Raw genomic sequence first — 19,028 nt, forward strand, 5'->3', positions numbered from 1 at the left:
CTTCTTGGACCTATATAACATTGTTATGTCACACGAACACTGCAGCCAATCTACGGCTGCTTCCTTCGGATGTAACTGACATTTGGAGGAACTCATATAGAAGCAGCACCATCTCACTTCTTCTGGGCATTAATAACCTACAGAAGAAAAGGTCCTCCTATGACTACTGAAATGTAAATGAATTAATTTTATTGATACAAATATAAATAAAAACATGTCAAATACAGAGATGCCAAATACCCAGATAGAAAAAGAAAACACTGAACCAAAACATGTCCAGTTTCAATGACTAGTATCATATACGGCTGCACGTGAAGTCTAGACTCTGATGCGACTCAATGTTCAAGTTAGTATATCGCTATGTCTATGTGATATCCAACATAGGAAATGTCTATCTATCCTGTACCAGAGTAGATAACTCGCTTAGGGCATAGATCATAACCTGGATTATTATAATCATTAAGAGTAGAATAAGATGTAGCAAGAAATAAAACAAAAGTTAGATATGCATATATGCGATCAATATCAACTGAACAGAAATGATTGTATGAATTCACCGTGTCAAAAAACTGTACTTAGAAAATTGTCTTTAATTACGTCTTAACGCAGTAAAAGTGATAATCTGGGACCACTACCGCCATGAAAAAGAAGATACCAGGAGGTGCCTGTATCTATCACTAACCTGAACTGTTCCTACCTACCAGCGGAGGTTGGCACCCTACACCTGCGCAAAGGCGCCCCGCTCACCGTCTTCTCTCCCTCCTACTCCTATCCAGCCCTGTAGGGATGGGGAAAGAATAAGGAGAGACAGTAGAATTCAAACTTGTTTGGACAGTAGCTCACAATTATTGTGGGAAAGTAGTATATCGCTTTTTGTTTACTGCCAAATCTTAATCAACAAAGGTAGTAAATCACATAATGTGATTTTTTTAACATTTAAAACTACCCAAGGTGAAGGGGTTTAAATAAATTAAAAGTTCAGCACCTGTTTACACTACGGGTACCGTTACACTAAACGACTTACCAACGATCACGACCAGCGATATGACCTGGCCGTGATCGTTGGTAAGTTGTTGTGTGGTCGCTGGGGAGCCGTCACACAGACAGCTCTCTCCAGCGACCAACGATCAGGGGAACGACTTCGGCATCGTTGAAACTGTCTTCAACTATGCCGAAGTCCCTGGGTAACCAGGGTAAACATCAGGTTGCTAAGTGCAGGGTCGCGCTTAGTAACCCAATATTTACCCTGGTTACCATTGTAAAAGTAAAAAAAAAAAACCACTACATACTCACATTCTGATGTCTGTCACGTCCCCCGCCGTCAGCTTCCCTGCACTGTGTCAGCGCCGGCCGTAAAGCAGAGCACAGCGGTGACGTCACAGCTGTGCTCTGCTTTACGGCCGGTGCTGACAGTCAGTGCAGGGAAGCTGACGGCGGGGGACGTGACAAACATCAGAATGTGAGTATGTACTGTTTTTTTTTTTTACTTTTACAATGGTAACCAGGGTAAATATCGGGTTACTAAGCGCGGCCCTGCGCTTAGTAACCCGATATTTACCCTGGTTACCAGTGGACACAGCGCTGGATCGGCGTCACACACGCCGATCCAGCGATGACAGCGGGTGATTAGCGACCAAAAAAAGGTCCTGATCATTCCCCAGCGACCAACGATCTCCCAGCAGGGGCCTGATCGTTGATCGCTGTCACACATAACGAAATCGTTAGCGGGATTGTTGCTACGTCACAAAAAGCGTGACGTTGCAACGATATCGTTAACAAAATTGTTATGTGTGAAGGTACCTTTAGTCTATGTTTGGATGTGACGGTCAGTTTTTTGAAGTTTGTATTCATTAGCCTTCTGACTGAGCACTCCGCATTTTAGCCACAGGTGTTTTTAATCCCAGCAGGACCACTACCCCTCCACAGAGATATAGATTTCAGTCTAACAGAGGATTTATGTTCCCATACAGATGAAAACTTTATTTTAAGTGAGGAAAGGCATTGCTAGGTCCTGGAAACGAGAAATGAATTCTACTGTCTCTCCTTCTTATCCTTTCCCCATCCCTACAGGGCTAACCTGAACAACAGTGGAGGCTGGCACCCTACACCTGCGCAATGGCGCCCCCGCTCACCGTCGACTGTCCCTCCTACTTCTATACATCCCTACAGGGCTGTATAGAAGTAGGAGGGACAGTTGACGGTGAGCGGGGGCGCCATTGCGCAGGTGTAGGATGCCAACCTCCACGGTTGTTCAGGTTAGTGATAAGTACAGGCACCTCCTGGTATCTTCTTTTTAATGGCTGTAGTGGTTCCTGATTATCATTTTTACTGCGTTAAGACGCAATTAGAGATATTTTTCTAAGTACAGTTTTTTTGACATGGTGAATTTTTGCTATGATTTTTCTGTACAGATACATTTTTCTAGCTGCGATTGTTTGTTTAGAAATCATTGTATGGTAGTATATTAATGTATCGTGGCAAAATGGCTATTAAAGATTAGAGCCTAGAAAAATTCTAATGGACACTCCTTTAAAAATATAACCTATAAGTGACACAAAGTCGGAGTCGAAGAAGGTAAATAAATATATCAATGTGTTTATTACAAAATACAGTACATTGGCATACAAAATAGTAATGGGTATGAGTAATGAAGGCCAATACATACGGTATGCTGTCATCCACACGGGCTACTATGTAAGATGGCCTTTTTGTGTATATACTCTCTTTACTTGTATTTTCATGATACGACTCTTGTGTGCAAACCTGACAGGACTCGCATCCTGTTACATTTTTTGCCTATAGATATTATACTCTACTCAATCTGCCTAAATAGTTCTATGGACATAGTATTTTTGTAATGGCCATTCTCCACCTGATTAATTTTTAATACAGTTGCCAGTCTTTTTCTGTCCCACACCTATATACATCATTATTCTTGTTAGTACCTTATATAACTATTTTGTGGTCAGGGCCGGCTCCAAGTTTTTGTGGGCCCCGGGCGAAAGAGTCTCAGTGTGCCCCTCTAACAGATACCACAATTCATGATGCACAGATACGGCAGAGAAATATAAGTGTAGTTCAATGTCAAGATTTCACTTACTACTTACATTACATGAGTGATATCAATAGTTCAGAAACTAGACACTATAGGACTCCATACATTATTATGGGCACCCCATAGTGCTCCATACAGTATAATGAGCCCCATATATTGCTCCATTCAGTATAATGAGCCCCATATAATGCTCCATACAATATATGATGAGCACCATATAATACTCCAGTATATGATGGACCCCATATATTGCTCCAAACAGAATAGGCCCCATATAATGCTCCATATATAATGGGCTCCATATAACGCTCCATATATACAGGTGCATACAAAATTAGAATATCATCAAAAAGTTAATTTATTTCAGTTCTTCAATATAAAAAGTGAAACTCATATATTATATAGAGCCATTATGGAGATATCCATTTCAAGTGTTTATTTTTGTTAATGTTGATGATTATGGCTTACAGCCAATGAAAACTCAAACGTCATTATCTCAGTAAATTAGAATACTTTATAACACCTGCTTGAAAAAATGATTTTAAAATCCGAAATGTTGGCCTACTGAAATGCATGTTCAGTAAATGCACTCAATACTTGGTCGTGGCTCCTTTAACATCAATTACTGCATCAATGCGGCGTGGCATGGAGGCGATCAGCCTGTGGCACTGCTGAGGTGTTACGGAAGCCCAGGTTGCTTTGATAAGCAGCCTTCAGCTCGTCTGCATTGTGTCTGGTGTATCTCATCTTCCTCTTGACAATACCCCTGCTTCACACTAGACCTCACGCAGCTTGGATTGTGTGCCTCTCCACTCTTCCTTCAGACTCTGGGACCTTGATTTCCAAGGTCTAGTGTGAAGTATCCACAATCAGTGATGGTTTGTGGAGCCATGTCATCTGCTGGCATAGGTCCACTGTGTTTTATCAAGACTACAGTCAGTACAGCCATCTACCAGGAAATTTTAGAGCACTTCATGCTTCCCACTGCAGACAAGCTTATTGTAGATGGAAATTTCATTCTCCAACAGGACTTGGCACTTGTCCACACTGCCAAAAATACCAATACCTGGTTTAAAAAAACAATAGTATCACTGTGCTTGATTGGCCAGCAAACTCGTCTGACCTTAACCCCGTAGATAATCTATGGGGTATTGTCAAGAAGAAGATGAGAAACACCAAACCCAACAATGCAGACGTTCAGCGGCATATGATACTAATCATTGAAACTTTATCCCAGACACGTTTTGGTTTAGTCTTTTCTTTTTCTATCTGGGTATTGGTATCTCTGTATTTTACATGTTCATTTATATTTGTATCAATAAAATTCATTCATTTAAATTTCAGTTGTTGTTGAAGGATCTTTTCTTCTGTAGGTTATTGTTGCTATTAAGGGACTCCGTATTATTGCCTATGGGCATCATAGGTTCATATTATTAAGGGTGTTAGTTTGTTAGAAGGAAATGAGAGGAAATCGGACGCTGATTGGCTGCAGTGCTCACATAAGATCAGCATACGTGCTTTAATTTTATATGGGTAAATGTAGTGATTGAGAAGTTGTCCTAGTATTGAGTTTATATTCCAGAGCATCCACATACCTTGTGCAAAGGGGCAATGCAAAAAGATGCACAAAGATGTTTCTACCACCATTGGCATTGTAACGTCAGCATCTCTACATGCCTCCGCTCCTCCCACCCTGTAGGGACACCGACTTGCTCATCGCCCAGGCCACCCTGCTGTAACTCCTGCTCAGTCTCCTGTGTCCCAAGGTCCCTCTGGTCTCCTGGCAGCGCGCTTAGGGCGTGCGCTTGTACACTTCCTATCTCAGCAGTGCGCACACTCCCAATTTGTCCCCAGCCAATAGCTGGGAGGCGCTTACTACTTAAGGCACCTCCACCTGTTGGGAGGTACATGAGCACCAATTAGTCAGTCTGCAAGCTGCTAGTCTGTTAGGTCTCTGTACCTTTCCAGCCTTTCTGTACCAGTACCAGCTTTGTCTGAATCAGCACCTGATCCTGAATCTGTACTTGTGGCACCTGAACCTGAAACTGCTATGGCGGTACCTGATCCTGAAGCCGCACCTGCGGGACCTGATCCTGAAACCACTTTGGTGGTACCTGAACCTGAAACTGCACATGGTGTATCAGAACCTGAAACTGCACCTGCAGTACCTGAACCAGGACCTGTACTTGAGACCCGCATTATATGGACCAGCTTCAGTGTCTGAACCAACTCCAATATCTGTTCCATCAGAATCCGGTTCTGCCTTGGACTCCGAGTCTGTGTACACTATCCTGTCTTTTGGGGTCAGCTGTTGAGGCATCTGGCATCCTCCTGTGTCTCAAGTTTAACTCCACCATCAGGGGCTCTAGTGAAAACCTAGGTGTTATGCTCCTTCAGGCTCTCCCCGACCGGTGGCGCAGTGAGTCCACGATCCACCAGCATGACAGTAACCTTGGGCAGTAACAGGTTTTGCACCAAGTTGTGCACATCTGTCCAGGATGTGCACAAATGATCAGTTGTTTCCAAAGTGTGTGTTTCACCACATATTGTAGGTTTCTCTAAGTTCCCCAGTGATAATCAAGAATGGTGTGCAAAACTGCAGCTTGATGAATCAGTGTTAAAATATACTATGTAGAAGTAGAACTGTCAAGCTAAGAGACTGTTCCTGTTTCTGTGTAAACACAAAGCTATGTGCCTTAGTATTGACATGTAACCATCAAAACTACATCAGGTCTGTTGTGTAGCCATGAAGCTAGTACCTGCACTAACCACTATGCTTAGCTGCAGAATCTGGATATATCTGTTTCAAATTAACCCTGTATTGTATGTGTTCATCACTGGCCATCATTCAGCTAGGAGACTTGCTTGGTGTCAAAGTGCTACACATAAGTTCTAACCCACTTATAATGATAGGCCCTTTTAACCCCTAGTCAACATCCACCACACATGTTAAAGTGATTCTAAAAAAAGGACCATACAATTAGGGTTGAGGGATGGAGTGGCTCAAGATCTGAACCCCAGTGGTTGCCTTCACAACAATACAGCTAAAATTCTGCTGCACTGTCCCAATAGGAGCTAGTACTAATAGTGTCCATTTAGATCTCTAGATATCACAATCAGGGTGCCGATGGTTGCCACTTACCATCCACTGTGCTCAGTCAGTCCCTGTGCCCTACTGTAAAGCTCTGAGGCTGGCTGAGCAAAACAAGTTTTGAAATGAGCATGCAGCATGACTGAATTTTTTTTCTTCTGCTTCAGTCCTGCTATGCAGCTGAGTGAGTAGATCAGTTATGTTTGTTCAAGCTGCTTCTCAGCCAGAAAGTCTAGACAAACATCTACAGCAGTATTTCATCAGGCTGCAACCTCGTTCTGACACATCACTAGGATGTGTTGCAGCATGAAATATGTGATGGTGTCCATTTTAATCAAATTCTCAATTGAGCCTCCTTCATGATGTTTGACGTAAATCAGCCATCTGATTAAATCTGATTTAATCAGTCATCATGCGCCTTGATCAGCTGCGAGTGGAGCACTGCTCCACCTGCAGCTGTTAACCGGTTAAATCCTGCTGTCAATCACTGACAGCGGGATTTAACAAGCGCCAGCTAGAAGCTTGTAATTCACAGCGCCCCTGTCACTAGATCACGGGGCGCCGATGGGTTCTCATAACAGATAGGGTTCTACAGAAGACCCCCGTGTCTGTCATTATGATCCTCCTTCATAGGAGATCATGTTTTTGGTACACATAGCAGTGTTGATACACTGCTATGTATAACACAAGGGATCAGACAATCGCAGCTTTCAGTCTCAATAGAAGACTACTCAGTTCAGGGAAAGTGAGAAAAAGTATTTAAAATATAGAAAAAAACCCACAAAGGTTCAAATCACCCCCTTTTTCAACATTAAACATAAAACAATTTAAAAAAACACACGTTTGGTATCGCAGTATTAGTGAAAGTCAGATCTATAAAAATATAAAATAAATTAATCAGATCGTTAGACAGCATAACAATAAAAAAATCATAACGCCAAAACTACATTTTTTGGCTGCAGCAGCATTGCAATAAAGTGCAATGAGAGGTGATCAAAACATTGCATCTAAACCAAAATAATAGCAGTAAAAACAACAGTTCAGGGCGCAAAAAAATAGCTCTCATACAGCCCCATATCCCAAAAGGTGGAAACTTTATGAGTCATTGAAAATGGCGACATAAGTGATTTTTTTTCTACAAATTTCTGAATTTTTTTCACCTATAAAATATATAAACTATACATGTTTGATATCTGCGTACTCGTACTGACCTGGAGAATCATATTTCCAAGTCAGTTTTACCATATAGAGAACATAGTAAATAAAAAAAAGCAATTTTGAAATTGCACTTTTTTGCAATTTCAACGCATTTGGAATTTTTGCCTTCATTCCAGTGCATCACTTGATAAAATGAATGGTGCCATTCAAAAGTACATCTCGTCTCGCAATACAACAAGCCCTCATATGGATATGGTGATGAAAAAATAAAAGAAGTTATGGCTCTTGGAAAAAACTAGCTGCAAAAACTGGATATATCTGTTTCAAATTAACCCTGTATTGTATGTGTCCATCACTGGACATCAGGCTGGCTGAGCAGAACAAGTTTAGAAATGCAGAGCAGATAAGGAGTGGCTCAGACTGTTATATACAGGTGCTCAGGAAAAATATCTTAATAGTCTCGAAAAAAATCCGGCACACTGTAGAAATGAGCACGCAACTGGACTGAAGCGGAAGAAAAAAAGCCCGTTAAAAAAAATACATTGTTTATAAATGTAGCTATGTGTTTATTGTTGAGAAAAAAATAGCACTTACAGATCATGCAGTCTGAGCATTATATTATATACCCAGGCTATAAACTGTAGTATAGTGCATGGTATGCAATGCTTTATTTAAATTTTCTTCTCCTACAGGTGTGAAAACTAATGGAATGGTACAGGCAGTATTTTTGGCTCCTGGTTTTTGGAGGCATTATCCTTGTCATAGCCATCATCAGCTTTGTTATGGTTTGCTTGTGTAGAACACAGCTTTCAAGAAGTAAGTTAACAATCTGGGAAAAATTGAAAATGTAGTTTGTCTTAGGGTACCGTCACACTATACGATTTACCAACGATCACGACCAGCGATACGACCTGGCCGTGATCGTTGGTAAGTCGTAGTGTGGTCGCTGGAGAGCTGTCACACAGTCCCCGGGTAACCAGGGTAAACATCGGGTTACTAAGCGCAGTGCCGCGCTTAGTAACCCGATGTTTACCCTGGTTACCAGCGTAAAAAAAACAAACAGTACATACTAACCCATTCCGGTGTCCGTCAGGTCCCTTGCCGTCTGCTTCCCGCACTCACTGACTGCCGGCCGTAAAGTGAAAGCACCAGCACAGCGGTGACGTCACCGCTGTGCTGTGCTTTCACTTTACGGCCGGCAGTCAGTGAGTGCGGGAAGCAGACGGCAAGGGACCTGACGGACACCGGAATGTAAGTATGTAGTGTTTGTTTGTTTTTTACGCTGGTAACCCGGGTAAACATCGGGTTACTAAGCACGGCCCTGCGCTTAGTAACCCGATGTTTACCCTGGTTACAAGCGAACGCATCGCTCGATCGGTGTCACACACACCGATCCAGCGATGACAGCGGGAGATCAAGCGACGAAAGAAAGTTGCAAACGATCTGCTACGACGTACGATTCTCAGCAGGGTCCCTGATCGCTGCTGCGTGTCAGACACAGCGATATCGTAACGATATCGCTGGAACGTCACGGATCGTACCGTCGTAGCGACAAAAGTGCCACTGTGTGACGGTACCCTTAGGTTGAGTTCGCCACCCCATGTGGTAAAGCTTAACTTCCATTTACACCAATGCAATTGTACTACTGTTTTAACCAAACTAAAATACAGTTTCACACCACAATCTAGTGTGAAGAAGGGTACATGTAACACTAAGGGAAATTTGTGTTGTAAAAAAAAACAGCACCAATCAAACCATAAAACATTCACAACTTTATGCTGTACCAAATATCTGACTAAACACAAGTAAAGCAGTGTAAAAAAAATATAATTCTAAATAAAACAACAAAAAAGTATCTGGGTCAAACGTTGCACCTTTCTGGCTGCAACAAGCTGTGGGGTGGGATGGGGTCTGGGATGGAAACACTGAACAATATTCCCCTCCCCCCCCCCCCCCCGAATGTTTCCAACCACTTAATCGAACTTACAGTACAAAAGCATAAGACTCCACAGTCATGTGCTATCTGCCATAAGACTGTTAGAAGGTTTGTCCAGGACTTACCATATACATTGATAACTTATTCTAAAGATAGTTCGTCAATAACCAAAACCCAGCACCCGGAATAATCAGCTGCTTGTGTATACCCCACTGGAGCATAAGCTCCAGTGTACTACAGAGGCGGAAGACAACACAAATAGAAATGAGTCAATACATTTGCGTGAAATTCAATTCATCTTGAATTTTACAAAAATCTTCATTGACCAAAATGTGGACTTTTTGCAATTCGCTTCTGCGCAGATTTAGCAAAATGGAGGCTACTGGTTGGAATTTTAAACTACCATCAACAGGTAAAAAAAATAAAACAATCCTTATACTTACCTTACCGCTTACCTTTCCAGCCCTTCTGCTACTCATCACCATCTATCTCAGGGGTGTCAAACTGCATTCCTCGAGGGCTGCAAACAGGTCATGTTTTCAGGATTTCCTTGTACTGCACAGGTGATAATTTAATCACCTACACAAATAATGAGTTGGTGATTAAATTATCACCTGTGCAGTACAAGGAAATCCTGAAAACATGACCTGTTTGCAGCCCTCGAGGAATGCAGTTTGACACCCCTGATCTGCAACATTTTCTGATCCCCCACCGATCACAACGGAATAACTAAGTCTCTCCTCAACTGGGACTTCTCGAATCAAATTTCCTGCGGAAAAACGCGCAAACAAGCACATTTTTAATAATCTGCTCATTTCCAATTGGTTAGAATCCTTTCTTGGAATCCACAACTTAGTTCCTGCAGTAATCCTACAGTCATCTGTACTTGCTTCTTCATGTATTACTGTCTGTGGATTAAAGGGGTTGTCAAGGACTTAAACACTGATTGGATAGGTTATCAATATCAGATCGCTAAGGGTCCATGATCCGGAACTTCCATAAATGATCTGTTTACAGATTAAACTACAAACAGCATATATTAATAATCCATTCTAATGATAGTTTAGCAATGTAAAAGTACATTACAACCCCTGTAATACACATATAGTGTAGCAGGAAGAGAAAAGGACACATGAATGCAGCATTATTTAATATATAGTTTGTATAATAAAATCGCAAATTCCCTGGTGAACTGCGCCGAATCTCCTTTTTGCCAGATGATAATACTAGGGAATGTTTACTGGCAAATATGATCCTTCAGCTATGTTATAAAAAGTAGTTTTTTTTTTATTTATGTTGCATGAGATTTCTAGTGTGACATCAATATGACAGTACCATTCAACATTAAAAAAAATAGCAATCAACATATTTTTAATGCTTATTTGTAACATTTTATAAAATGACATAATTAAAGCATCATTCAAATTCTACATTGTTATTTTTCTTATTCTTCAAGGAATAACATTGCGACTTCAAAGGACTGCAAAACAAGAGAAAAAACAGACACGCGTCCAAAATGTATCAGTTATAGCAGAGTGAGTTATTGTCTAACCTTATGGCTTCTGACTACTGAGGTGTCAAAAGTTGGTGCATTGAGAAAAAAATTTAAATTACGTTTTATTCACGTTTTTCACAGGCTGAACAGGTACCTAGTGCCGCCATCAGGGTATTGCTGCCCTTACTGGCGTATGGAGCCCGGCGAGGAGGGGACCGGGTACAAGGGGGAAAATTTGGCCGTTCGCAAAGTAACTAAACATGCGTCCTCGGACACATGTTCAGTTGCAATCTATTGCTGTGCAGGACCTGCTTCCTTCACTGCAATAGGAGCAGCCAGCCAATCATCGGCACACACATCGCCGGCGTATGACACCACTGTCGTGCATCAGCGTGTCCTTACCTCAAATGGTCAAGGAAGGGAACGCCACTGGACTGTGACCAGGTATGGATAAAGTTTGTTTTTTTGTACTGAAATCCGTAATATGAGGAGACATATGGGGTGGGGCAGGATGGAGACATATGGGGGGCAGGATGGAGAGATATGGGGGAAGGGTGGAGACATATGGGGGAGCAGGAGGGGAACATATGGGAGAGTAGGATAAAGGGACTTATATGGGGGCAGGATGGAGAAATATGGGGCCACTATGAGAGGACATATATGGGGGCAGAATGGAGACATATGAGACCACTATGAGAGGACATATATGGGGGCAGGATGGAGACACTTGGGGCCAGGATGGGACAACATATATGGAGCAAGGATGGGAGGATGTATATGGGGCAAAGATGTGAAAACATATGAGGGAGGATGGAGACACATGGCACCATGGTGGGAGGGCATATGTAGCAAGATGGAGAGACACATGGGGCCAGGAATGAGATATGTATACCAGGATGGGGGACATTACTATAAAAAGGTGCTAGGATGTAGGGCATTATTTCTATAGTGGCTAATTAAAGGATATTATTACTGCTGTGATGTATTTTATTTTTGAGGATACTGTTTTCAGTGGGGGGGGGGGAGTCCTGTTACTGTACAGGGCAACACTGTCACTTTTTTCTTCATCTGGCGTAGTGTAGAAGTTGGGGAAAAATTGGGGAATGTGCTCTAGATAACGGTGTTATTTTCTGCAGAGATGAGAGCTGGCTGATGGCGGTCTGCACTGGATAATGAGGCAAATCGAAAATGAATACCTTCAACTATAGCCATCACTGGTAAGTCAGCATGTTATCTGTACACGTACACTATGCACTATGAAGTATTTATAGAGCTCCTGTGTATAATGTCACCGGTGATCCCTGTATTACCTGTACACTGACACTATATACAGAGCTCCTGTGTATAATGTAACTGGTGAGTTATTGTATTACCTGTACACTATATGCTATATACAGAGCTCCTGTGTATGTCACTGGTGATCACTGTCTTACCTGTACACTATATACTATAGACAGACCTTTAGTGTATAAAGTCACTGGTAATCATTATATTACCTGCACAATATATAATATATACAGAGCTCCTGTGTATAAAGTCATTTGTGGTCATTGAATTACCTTTACACTGACATGTATAATGTCACTGGTGAGTCAGTGTGTTACATGTACACTGACACTATACACTGTATACTATCCACAGAGCTCCTGTGTATAATGGCACTTATGGTAATATCAGTATTGTGTTTTTTTTTTTAGTAATGTTAAGTATTGTAGCATCCGTTCACTATGTGGGGGTAATTTGGGGTCTGGTCATGGTGTGGTGCTATTTGTCCCTTGTATGTGGTATTATTCGGTTACTATGTGGTGGTAATATATGGTGTGGTGATATTTGTTCTCTGTATGTGGTATTCGGTCACTATATGGTGGTAATATATAGTCTGGTCATGGTGTGATAGTATTTCTCCCTTGTATGTGGTATTATTTCATCAATATGTGGTGGTAATATGTGGTCTGATCATTGTGTGGTGGTATTTGTTTATTTTATGTGGTACTAGTTGGCCCGTGTGAATTGTTCGCACATTAGTTGTCAGGGGCGCAGCCAATTTCAGGAAAATCAAGCTGGTCAAATGTAAATGTATTTAATGAGATGATGAACACAGAGAGCTATGTGTGTCACTGACATATATATGTGTGTTTTCACGAATATTTGAGCCCATGGATCCATTATATGTCCATTTTGCAAGCCGGTGAGAAAATCTCACCATATGGATGTCACACGGATGCTTACATGCGAGAAAATCGCATCCTCGCACTGCACACGGATGGCATAAGGATCACCATCAGGGAACATTTCTGCAATTCTCGTCCGTGTAAGGCTGGTTTCACATTTGCGGTTTTTGCTGCTGCGTTTTAGCGCAAAAAAACGCATGCGTTTTTTTCCTATACTTAACATTAAAAACGCATGCTTTTATTGCATGCGTTTTGCCGCCGCATGCGTCTTTTCTATGCATGCGTTGTGTTGCAGAAATGCAACATGTAGTAATTTCTAGCGGCGTTTTTTTGCGGCAAAAAAATGTATTGCTGTTGTGAGGTTCCAAGGGGAGAAATACTAGAAAACAGATATGTTTCTCCCCGTTTCATTTCATATGTATCACGGTATTGATTGTGAAGCTGTTTATTTCACTGTAATCTGGTCCTGGTTTTCCTTAGTGATCAGCCTGAAAGGACTGGTGCTTCCCTTCCACACATTCAATCCAGCTTTTGACTCCTAAATGATTCAGCTGATATAATCAGGAACTGCTGGGATCTCAGTCTCTCATCTGCTGGTCTGGAAGCTGACACAGTAAAGGTACCTTCACACTAAACGACGCTGCAGCGATCCAGACAACGATCCGCATCGCTGCAGCGTCGCTGTTTGGTCGCTGGAGAGCTGTCACGCAGACAGCTCTCCAGCGACCAATGATGCCGGTAACCAGGGTAAACATGGGGTTACTAAGCGCAGGGCCGCGCTTAGTAACCCGATGTTTACCCTGGTTACCATCCTAAAAGTAAAAAAAACAAACGCTTCATACTTACCTTCCGCTGTCTGTCCCCGGCGCTGTGCTTCTCTGTACTGGCTGTGAGCACAGCGGCCGGAAAGCAGAGCGGTGACGTCACCGCTCTGCTTTCCGGCCGCTGTGCTCACAGTGAGTGCAGGAAAGCACAGCGCCGGGGACAGACAGCGGAAGGTATGAAGCGTTTGGTTTTTTTTACTTTTAGGATGGTAACCAGGGTAAACATCGGGTTACTAAGAGCGGCCCTGCGCTTAGTAACCCCATGTTTACCCTGGTTACCAGCGAAGACATCGCTGAATCGGTGTCACACACGCCGATTCAGCGATGTCAGCGGGAGAGCCAGCGACCAAATAAAGTTCTGGCCTTCTAGCCCCGACCAACGACATCACAGCAGGATTCTGATCGCTGCTGTCTGTCAAACTAAACGATATCGCTAGCCAGGACGCTGCAACGTCACGGATCGCTAGCGATATCGTTTAGTGTGAAGGTACCTTAAGGTTGCACAAACTTCTTTCTTGTTGTGTAGGTTTATTTTGCAGTTAGTATCTTGTTGTTAGTTAGTGGCCAGACGGCCTTAGACATTTTATTTCATGTTTGGCACGTGTAACATTGTACGGCAAATGTGTACAATAAATACACCTGACACATACCTGTGTGGAACTTGCTAGCCTGCTATTGTTCGTTGTGACTCCATAGCCACCTGCTTGGGCCAAAGCAGAGATCCCTGATGAGCTATATTCCCACAAATGGTGGAGAATGCGGGCATAGTGGCTGTTGGACTGTGACTGCAGATAAAGTGCTCTGTGTATGTCCTGGCTGAAAGTTCCGGTGCTTTTGAAGAGCTAAGAGTCCAGTAATATGGAGGAACTAGTGAAACAGTTACTGCAGGCAAATGTTCAACAAAAGCAGACTAATACTTACTTCCAGCAAGCCCTGGACCAGCAAAACCAGATTCAGCAAGAGCAGTTGAATGCAATAAAGCAGGCTTTGATTCGGCAGCCCCGAGATGAGAGGGATCATGCACAAAGTGTTGCTGGTGCACGGAAAGCCGTACAAAAAACCCTGCTTAAAATGACTGCTGACGATGATGTAGAAGCGTATCTCACCGTATTTGAACATATTGCAGAACGTGAGCATTTACCGGTGGACATGTGGGCTGAAGTGGTTGTGCCATTTTTGAGCGGGGACCCACAAAAGGCCTATTACGATCTAAGTGGAGTGGATGCTATGGATTATACCAAATTAAAAGGTGAAATCCTGGCAAGGCTGGGAGTAAACACATACGTACGAGCACAGAGGGTACATTTATGGACTTTTGTGGAAGATCAGCCAGCCCGCTCACAAATGCATGATCTTATCCATCTAGTAAAAAAATGGCTGCAACCAGAGATTTTGACATCAGCAGAGATGGTGGAACGTGTTGTTCTAGACAAGTACCTGCGGTCCTTGCCCCCTAAGATACAGAGATGGGTTGGACAAGGTGACCCATATACAGCCGACCAGTTGGTGAATATGGTCGAACGCTACAATGCTTCCGAAAGCCTACTCCAAGGGACGTTATCACCTCGCTGGGCTCCCAAGAAATCGCCAGAAAATACTGCGAAACCTACTTCATCTTCAAAAGAAAAGAACGTTGCAATAAGGGGTAGCAGGCCCACAAAGAACTATGGAGGCGGTACAGTCTCACAGCAAATCAGCAGACCCTATCAGGCGTCTCCAGCGAGGAAGCAAGGTCCTATACAATGTTGGCGATGTCGCGGGCTTGGCCATGTAGCAGCTAACTACCCAATGACTACAGAGCCAATGGACTGTAACGCTATGAGACGCCTTTCGTTATATGTACAGTCAGTATGTGTTGCAGAGGTCCTCACAGGAAATGAACGACACGTGTGTTGCCTCGAGGTCGACGGCCATAGTGTGAATGCCGTCTTGGATTCCGGCAGTCAAGCAACTCTGGTACATGCCAGTTTGGTGGACCCTAGAGCCCTAAGGAACTCAACCCTGGGCATTAGTTGCATCCATGGCGATATAAAAAACTACCCCACTGCCTGGGTCACCCTTGCCACGCCAGTAGGAACCAAAAGACATCAAGCGGCAGTCCTAAAGTCTATGGGACATGATGGAATATTGGGGAGAGACTTTCCCTTATTTTGGGACTTGTGGAGCCTTAAAAATGGCATGAGCACTCTAGTTGAGGAGGGTGCCGCGGGGCTAACCCCTGAGCTATTGCAGCAAGAGGGGGGGGGAGTCCATCTCAGAGGTAACTCCAGAATCTGTAGACTCACCTCTGGCTGTATATGCAGGCGACGCAAGTGAACTAGAGGAGGCTATAGAAATGCCAGGTCTTGAGGTGGCCCGTGGTAAGTTCGGGACCACTCAACACCAGGACCCTACTCTGACAAGGGCATGGGAAAATGTAAAGGTCTCTGAGGGAAGACCATTGTACCCAGGGGCTCAAAATGAGTTCCCACATCTACCTGTGCAACAGGGTATGCTGTATCACATAGACAAAGTGCGAGGGGTGGCGGTAGAGTAACTAGTGGTGCCCAAGTCCTTTCGCCAGGTAGTTTTGGAACTGGCACATAAACATCCCTTGGGGGGACACCTGGCTGGAGAAAAAACAAAACACCGTATTCTGCAGCGTTTCTTTTGGCCGGGTCTAGGGGGGGACGTGACCCGGTATTGTCAGTCCTGTCCTACGTGTCAATTGACCACACCTATGTCACATTTTAGAAGCCCCCTTGTGCCCTTACCAATAATAGAGGTGCCTTTCGAGAGGATAGCAATGGATATAGTGGGTCCATTAGTTAAATCTGCCAGGGGACAGCAGTACATTTTGGTAGTACTAGATTATGCCACTCGTTACCCTGAAGCAGTGCCTCTGCGGAATGCCAATGCGAAAGCAATTTCAAAGGAGCTTGTTAATATGTTTTCTCGCACCGGCATTCCGAAAGAAATACTAACAGATCAGGGAACCCCTTTTATGTCTCGAATACTTAAGGACTTGTGTAAGCTACTAAAAATCTCCCACTTGCTTACTTCAGTATATCACCCTCAGACTGACGGGTTGGTGGAGCGATTTAATAAAACCTTGAAGGGAATGTTGAAACGGGTAGTAGATAAGGACGGGAGGGATTGGGATGCTCTCCTACCATATCTCCTGTTCGCTATACGGGAAGTACCCCAATCCTCCACAGGCTTTTTGCCTTTTGAGTTAGTTTACGGGTGATGTCCTAGAGGCCTGTTAGATATTGATAAAGAGACTTGGGAACAAGAGGTGACTCCTTATCGCAGTGTAATTGATCACGTAATGCTTATGCAAGATAGAATTGAGGCGGTCATGCCAATAGTTAAAGAATGTTTAGAACGGGCGCAACAGGCCCAAAGCACGGTATATAACCGAGCGGCTAAAACACGAGTCTTTCAACCTGGAGACAGGGTGTTAGTATTAGTACCTACTGTAGAAAATTAATTTCTTGCGAAGTGGCAGGGCCCATACGAGGTGTTGGAGAGAATAGGTGAAGTGAATTATAAGATATATCAACCAGACAAGAGGAAAACCGAACAAATCTACCACATAAACTTGCTTAAGGCCTGGCGGGATAGGGAGAGTCTAAGGACAAAAGCCACCCTTAATGATGGACCTCGTAGGGCACCCCCATCTGTGGTAAATGACCCCCAGGTAGCATTGCCAGAGGTGGGTATTGCAGGGACATTATCCGAAAGTCAAAAACGAGAGACCAAGGAATTTATACAGAAAAACGCAGAGGTTTTTTCAGAGCTTCCTGGCCGTACTCACTTAATTAAACATGACATTGTTACTGATCCACAGGCCCGTGTACGACTAAAACCATATCGAATTCGGAGGCTCGGAGACAAGCCATTGCCCAGGAAGTCGAGAAAATGTTAGAACTTGGAGTCATTGAAGAGTCCCGGAGTGATTGGGCTAGCCCAATCGTGCTGGTGCCCAAACCCGATGGGACTATTCGATTTTGTAATGATTTTCAGAAATTAAATGAGGTATCGAAGTTTGATGCCTACCCGATGCCGAGAGTTGATGAACTTATAGAGAGACTGGGTTCGGCCAGGTACATATCCACTATCGACTTAACAAAAGGTTATTGGCAGAGTCCCCTCACGGATTCAGCCTAAGAGAAAACGGCCTTTGTAACACCCCAGGGACTGTTCCAGTACCGTGATATGCCATTTGGGTTACATGGTGCTGCAGCCACCTTCCAACGTCTAATGGATATTGTCCTAAAACCTCACGTTCAGTATGCGTCCGCATACTTGGACGATATCATTGTCTTTAGTGATGACTGGGACACACATTTGTCAAAAGTACAAGCCGTCTTGGACTCAATAAAAGCTGCTGGGTTAACTGCCAATCCTAAGAAATGTACTTTTGGATTGGAAGAAGCTCGCTATCTGGGATATAGCATAGGGCGAGGAGTCATAAAACCACAGACCAATAAGGTGGACGCTATTCAGAATTGGCCACGACCGGTCACCAAAAAGCAAGTCGGAGCCTTTTTGGGGATCGTTGGTTATTATAGGCGGTTCATCAAACATTTTGCCACCATCGCGGCCCCTCTCACAGATCTTACTAAGGGCTCGAAATCTATCACAATAAAGTGGAACACAGAAGCAAAGAAGGTCTTTCAGTATTTAAAAACGGTCCTCTGTGACCAACCAGTGTTGGTTGCCCCTGACTTTAAACGGGAGTTTATTGTCCAAACGGACGCCTCTGGTGTCGGCCTCGGTGCAGTATTGTCACAGGAAGTGAATGGCGAGGAACACCCAGTGGTCTATCTAAGCAGAAAGCTTACTAGGGCAGAAAAGAATTATAGCGTGGTTGAGCGGGAAGCCCTGGCTATAAAATGGGCCCTATACACCTTACGCTATTATTTACTAGGTCGCCAATTTAGGCTAGTAACGGACCATTCACCCCTAACATGGATGTCCCGCGCAAAAGAGGGCAATGCGAGGGTGACACGCTGGTTCTTGGCATTACAACCTTTTAACTTTTCCGTTGAGCACAGGGCAGGCGCAGCGCACGGGAATGCAGATGCGTTGTCTAGGACACATTGCTTGGCAGCTCGTTGTGTCCGACCCCACGGGCTCGAACAGAGGAAGGGGGTATGTGAGGTTCCAAGGGGAGAAGTACTAGAAAACAGATATGTTTCTCCCCGTTTCATTTCATATGTATCACGCTATTGATTGTGAAGCTGTTTATTTCACTGTAATCCGGTCCTGGTTTTCTTTAGTGATCAGCCTGAAAGGACTGGTGCTTCCCTT

General features: G+C 43.6%; 1 protein-coding gene across 3 annotated transcripts in view; it reads left to right on the forward strand.

The window, feature by feature from the left end:
- LOC138672158 (uncharacterized) overlaps positions 1-19,028 on the forward strand; it is a 152,961-nt gene that overhangs the window by 61,222 nt on the left and 72,711 nt on the right. For all 3 annotated transcript variants that reach the window (XM_069760176.1, XM_069760174.1, XM_069760177.1), the window contains exons 2-3: positions 7,997-8,120; positions 10,697-10,775. In XM_069760176.1, coding sequence (XP_069616277.1) covers positions 8,009-8,120; positions 10,697-10,775 — 191 coding nt within the window. In that variant the 5' untranslated portion in view covers positions 7,997-8,008. The remainder of the gene's footprint in view (positions 1-7,996; positions 8,121-10,696; positions 10,776-19,028) is intronic.

This window comes from Ranitomeya imitator, chromosome 3 (assembly GCF_032444005.1).
Source record: "Ranitomeya imitator isolate aRanImi1 chromosome 3, aRanImi1.pri, whole genome shotgun sequence".
In the NCBI taxonomy this organism is placed as follows: domain Eukaryota; kingdom Metazoa; phylum Chordata; class Amphibia; order Anura; family Dendrobatidae; genus Ranitomeya; species Ranitomeya imitator.